Raw genomic sequence first — 5,751 nt, 5'->3', positions numbered from 1 at the left:
TTTTTTTTTTTTTTTTTTTTTTGTTTTATTAGAACTATGGTTCATGTGCTGTTTTCGTATCAACGCTCCTACTTTTATTAAACCCTTAAAAAAATAACAATCTGATTGCAAACTCGATTTCTTTTTGTTTTTTAATCAACTCTCTCATCTCATCCGAGTGTTCTTTTTTCACTTGGAGCATGTAATAGTTTGTATTGACTTTAAGATGGGAGCCATAACTATGATCGATTGGTGATTGAGAAGGAGGCTGCTAAAATCTTTCGGTGATGGCTTGATTCCATCCTCTTGTCACTCTCGTTCTCTCTGTTTGTTTTTTGTCCTTTTTTTTTTTCCCAGTCTTCTTATTTACTAACACAAATTTTATTTTTGGTCTTCTTTGTTTTTCTCTCAGGAGGTGGTGCAAAAACCAACAGCTTCTGTCATAACCTTGTCAAAGGATCACAACCATTCTTCCCAGCAGCAATATGGAGTGGGTAAGTTTTGCAGTTATATGAGACGTTCTTATTATATATGTCTGCTTGTTTCTTGATCTTTTGTCTCTAGTTAACTTTTGGTATGCATGTTTTTTTTTTTTTTTTCTTTTTTGTTGCATATTGTCAAATACGCTCTAGACTAGCTTGTCATAATGTCCCAACAATGGCTCCCTGCAGCTATATGGAGGGGTAAGTTTGCCTGAACTTACTATTCGCTTCTGAATTTTTCACTTCTATATTCCATGTTATTCACTTCTCTTTCTTTTATTGTTTTAGATTGTGGAGGATAATACTATGATCGTTTGGGGATTGAGGAGGAGGCTGCTAAATTGGTGATTTTAATCATTTCAACATGCATGACAAAGTAATACGCTACATATGTTTTGGGTATTAGATTCCATCATCAAAGAGTGCCTCTTTTCATACATGTTTGCGGAACAACTTCTGTTGGCAAGTCCACTTATAGCTACACAACTTGTTCAGAGACTAAACTTGCCATACGTCTTACAGAACCATCATTGCATTCTCATTTGTTTGTTATTTTTTGAAAAATTATAGTATGTGCTCTTTTGTTTCACAGACGGACATGGTATATGAGCTACTTCAAACAGCAACTGAGTACCTTTTTCTCCTTTGTAATGATCGACATACTATGAAGAAGATATATCCAAGCATGTTGATTCCCTTTGGAGTTGGACTTGCTTCCTTACATGAGCATTAGTAACCAAGATTTCCAAGTAAGTGACCAGCTTTTGGTTCCATAAAATCATCTTGATGAGATTTTCATGTCTTAACATCCTAGCTGGTTATCGTTTTGTTTCTTCAGGTTTCTACAAAATACCATCTTTCTGCCATTGGTCATTACTCTTCTTATCTGAGATCAGCTCGTGAGACAACTGCAACGCAGTCTTCTCTCCCCAATTCTTAATTCCATTTGTATGCGATTAAGATGTTTTTATGCCACAACTAAGTATTCTGTCTTATCATCGATTAAATTTTATTTACTTTCGATGTATGTTCCTAACATAACTCACTTTGTTTTGTCTTTGCATGTCTCAATCTAATATTGGCAACCAATTTTTTGTTTAAGGTGCAACATATATTCCTTGTGTTTAGTCTTATTATTATGTTCTTGATGTGTATGCCACTAGATGGTATGATGGAGGAAGCGTTGCATTTGCAGGCATTCTTGTCACAGTTTAACACCTACGAGTGGAAGTGGAAGAGTGATTTAGTCTTCTATCCTTCATGCTTTCTCGTTAACTCAGAGAAGACACATGGTGGTGTCGCTGTAAAAATGGTAAATATCTGCTTCGAAATGGGGGATCACATCTTTTTTTCTTGATCTACTACAGTCAAAGGTAATATCTATGCAATTCTCTAAAAGCACCATTCAGCTTCTTTTTTTCTTTTCTTTCAACAGTTTCTTTTTCCACTATTACTTTTTCAGGCTGATGGTGAAGTTCATGTTCGCTGGAAAGGAGCTTCTGAAATTGTCCTGGCATAGCTACATCAATGAAGATGGTAATGTGGCACCAATGACTGAAGACAGGGTTTGTGAAGATTATAATTTATTAACTCTTTGAAAGCGGGTGTACCTGTGATTTACCTTTTTGGTTGTCTTGATGTTTAAGCGGGTGAGGATCGATTTGGTTTATGCTTTATCTGGAGATTAGTCAAATATACAGTTTGAGTTTTTATTATGGCTCTCGTCCTTTTGAGATCAATTTCACCGTTTCACATTGCATAGTACTCCACCTTTAGACACATGTTTTTAGATCAGACAACAACCTGCATGTCATGTCCTGCAATGTTCTGGGTAGTGTTTCTTAGCGTAAAGTTTGAAATGTGCACAGGATCCATGTAGACTAGGAGTCAAAGATTCAGTTCAGCTGTGTCAAAATGCTGGTGTCTAAGGTACTTCCTTTGTTCGATTATATATTCTTGAAAAAGGCTTGTTAGTAAACACGTCCGTGTGGTAAATGATGACAATATCCAAACTGCCAGGGCTATGGAGTGTGGAATATTAACTTCAGATGCATCTGCAGGTTAACTTCTCGGAAGGTGTGGTTACCGTACTTGTTGTATTGATTTTGAGATCAAGTAAGTTTTATGATGATCCTCAGTTTCGCAGCAATGTCTCGTTACTGTACAAAAATTTTGAAGATTTTCAGCTCCTTTGATACTTTCATATGGGAGTTGTGTTGCTCATATTCTCTTCAGTTTGTTAATTAGATTATTTAAGTGATTCTTGCTGGTAGGGTGACCTTATGGTGGCAGGCTCATAGAAGGTGGAAGAGCATCTTGGTTTTGATGATAAGGTCTTTACTTCTAACTTTTTGAGTGGATTTGTAGGCAGAGATTGGTCTGGATGAATGTGGCTCTCATGGATGAATGTTAGAACGAGGTTGATGCCAAGGTAAGCTCTGCTTGAAATGCCTTGGTAAAGACCGGTGCAGGAGAATGAATACCTTCCCATTCCCACCAGTGTTAGGACCGGTATCTCCAACTCCAACCCCCTGCGCAGATTTTGAAGTAATAATGCCGTTTTTCTCCATCCAAAAGTGCAAAAAGGCCGCTTCTCCCCCTGAAGAAACTCCTCCACGACCACCTGACTTCCTGCAGAACCCATCAGCTTCAAAAGCCTCCTTTTGCAATCCATCTGCTTTAATCACAATCGATGAGGCCCCTTTGTTCTTGTATGTATTCTGCAGAACGCATCACAAAGTTTCTATACTGCATTTGAATTTGATCGAAATGGAAAGACTTGAAAATCATATAGCTACATGCTCTCTAACCAACTCACAACAGCTCAGGTCTAAACAAGAGAGGTAAAAACTTTTGACAAGACTTGAGAACCCAATGAGAAAGAAATCGCTAGGTGTTCTCTGCGTTGAAGAATGGTGGATATGTTGTAACGTGAAACTTGGTTAATAAGACAAATGATATGGCAATTTTGTTCAGAACACCATAATTAATAGTCAGCAGACATGAGCACCGCGAGTTGCAAGATTTTTGTTTGATAGATAAAATAATAATAACAGAAAACACAGTTTTTTTTTAATGTTATATTAATATGATTCCCCTTCATCGCTAGTAAGCAAGCTTATTATGATTTCGGTGCATAGCCACTAGAGGGGCTTGCATGTGTGTCTGTGCTGCACTCTGATTCTTCAGAAGATGGGTCAGCACCTGTATGAGAGGTGGTAGACTGTCAAGACTAATAATAAAAGGTAGGGAGGGGCTAAGCAAAAAAATTTGCAGCATCATAAAATTGAAGTTAAAAAACTGAAGAGTTTGTTGTAAAGATGATGATGATGTATGTTTTTTTACCTGTCACATCACCGGATCTGTGAGGATGTACAACACCTTGCATCCTATTTGGCTTTGCCTAGACACAAGAAGAAGAAGAAGAAGAAGAAGAAGAAAACAACCCAAAAGTTAAGTTTGCAACATGAGAAGAAAAGAGAAGAGGAGAGGGGGATCTCGTTGGTTGTAAACCTGAGTCTCATTCTCATTCGAATCTCCTGCAGAGTCAAGCAACGAGGTCTTGCTGCTTCCCATATCAAGCGTGATAGCATCAAGGTCCCCCTTCAAGGCTTTCATATTTGCACGCCTCCTCTTTGCAATCTCCCTCCTTGCACTCAGGAAAGCTAATTGTTCCGCAGTTCTGGGGATGGATGACGATGATGATGGTGATGATGATGATGATGATCTAGTGCTGATCATCTTCCAGAGTGTATCTTCTTCTTTTTTACGAGTACTCTCCAATTCTTCAATCGTTAACTGAAAATATTTATCCCTCTTCTTCGTTGACAGAATCATTTTTACCGTACCTATTTTTTTTAACTAAGAAGGATAAAATCAATTAATCAAACAAAACAAACAGACGGGAAATCAATTACTGTATCTAACAACGCCAATTCGATGAACAGAGCCCCGAATATTTAAGTAAGATTTCTTTCTTTCTTTTTTTTCTACACTTGAACCCCATCATCAACTCAATCCAATTTTTACATAAATCATCATCATCATCATTAGACAAATTTGGGATTCCGAAAATATTATTAATATCCCGACAACAGCGAAATCAATCTAGGTCGTGTATATAAATTAACGAACGATCACAAGAAGGGTACAGTAAGACTTGTCCTAAAAATATTATTTTGAAGTTTGAGACAAACCTGAGACTGACTACAAACCTGAGACTGACTGAGAGCAGCGAAGGCGAAATCAGATCAAAGCAAAGCTTGCTTATGAGAGGTATGAATTGAGGATTCGAGGGGGGAGGGTTAAAGTTAGGCCTGGGAATTTAAACCGAACCGATTCGACCGAACCGAACCGAACCGAGATTTGGGCAAATCGGTTCGGTTTCAATTAATTAAGTAAACCGATCGGAAATATTTATTTTAGATTCGGTTAACCGAGATTTTCGGTTCGGTTCGCCTGAACCGAATGGTTAACCGATAAAAGGAAAGAAACCTTAATCTAGTTCCCCTAATTAGCTAGTCATGCCTCTTCTCCAATTATTCTTCGACCCTTCTTCAATTTTTTCTACTTTTCCTTCTTCTTTTTTTTCAATTCACCATCTTTATCATCTTCCATTCATTATCATCCTTTTATTCTTCTTTGATTCATTATTATCCTCTTATTTTTTTTCATCATCATCCTCTTTTTCTTCTTCTTCTTATTTGATATATTATCAGCATCTTCATCATCCATTTCTTCTTCGTTTACCATTCTCTTCTTGATTCATCATCTTCTTCTTCTCCTTCCTTCCTTCTTCTTCTCCTTCCTTCCTTCTTCTTCGACTTCTATACTGCAAGATCTCTCCTTCTGACTTCTATTCCGCAAGATCTCGCCGGCGTTGCTTCCGCTCTCAAGACAGAAGCTCAGATTTTTTTTTTTTTTTTTTTTTTTGTGTGTTAATGGGCTATTTTTCTGGTAGCCCAACTTTTAAAAACATGTTTGGCCCGAAATTATTGAACCGAAATAACCGATTGGCGAAAACCGAAATAACCGTATCCGAACTGAACCGAACCGAAATTTTAGTCGGTTCAATTCGGAACAGTTTTTCTTCTTCCAAATTAACCGAAAACCGAAACCGAATGAACCGAACAAACCGAAATCGCAGCCCTAGTTTAAACGATCGAGAGACAATGCAGGCGGCGCAATTATCCCGATCTTTTTTTTTGGGTCTTATTTTTTTTTTTGAAAAGCAATTCGGCCCAAGGCCCATCACATAAATAGGTTCGGAGAAGAAAAAAAAAAAAAAAAA

The 5,751-nt window shown here is 37.5% G+C and overlaps 1 protein-coding gene and 1 long non-coding RNA gene across 17 annotated transcripts in view; one reads left to right on the top strand and one right to left on the bottom strand.

The window, feature by feature from the left end:
• The window catches only part of LOC104714211, a 4,328-nt gene extending 1,074 nt beyond the window's left edge, over window positions 1–3,254 (top strand). Inside the window, exons 5-15 of one of the 13 annotated variants that reach the window (XR_755764.2) lie at window positions 189–263; window positions 392–473; window positions 612–662; window positions 750–837; window positions 1,054–1,210; window positions 1,300–1,563; window positions 1,657–1,834; window positions 1,924–2,110; window positions 2,330–2,390; window positions 2,522–2,576; window positions 2,735–3,254. This is a non-coding gene — a long non-coding RNA (uncharacterized LOC104714211). Of the gene's footprint in view, window positions 1–188; window positions 264–391; window positions 474–611; window positions 663–749; window positions 861–1,053; window positions 1,211–1,299; window positions 1,564–1,656; window positions 1,835–1,923; window positions 2,111–2,329; window positions 2,391–2,480 lie in introns of all 13 variants that reach the window. The other 12 variants (XR_755768.2, XR_755765.2, XR_755761.2 and 9 more) reach the window with 12 other exon arrangements.
• Window positions 3,382–4,766, bottom strand: LOC104714213. 4 transcript variants are annotated; one of them, XM_010431497.2, is made up of 4 exons: window positions 4,676–4,766; window positions 3,975–4,322; window positions 3,807–3,864; window positions 3,382–3,665 (listed from the first exon to the last, which is right to left on the bottom strand). In XM_010431497.2, the coding sequence occupies exons 2-4, from the start codon at window positions 4,296–4,298 to the stop codon at window positions 3,583–3,585; spliced, it is 465 nt and encodes a 154-aa protein (XP_010429799.1). In that variant the 5' UTR covers window positions 4,299–4,322; window positions 4,676–4,766; the 3' UTR covers window positions 3,382–3,582. The 4 variants fall into 4 exon arrangements, with proteins under 4 accessions (XP_010429799.1, XP_010429798.1, XP_010429800.1 ...); XM_010431496.2 differs by having other exon boundaries at window positions 4,658–4,763; XM_010431498.2 differs by having other exon boundaries at window positions 3,975–4,309; window positions 4,658–4,759.

Source organism: Camelina sativa, chromosome 9 (genome assembly GCF_000633955.1).
Source record: "Camelina sativa cultivar DH55 chromosome 9, Cs, whole genome shotgun sequence".
Classification (NCBI taxonomy): domain Eukaryota; kingdom Viridiplantae; phylum Streptophyta; class Magnoliopsida; order Brassicales; family Brassicaceae; genus Camelina; species Camelina sativa.
The sequence above is the reverse complement of the archived record's forward strand: the minus strand, read 5'-3'. Positions and strand labels throughout refer to the sequence as shown.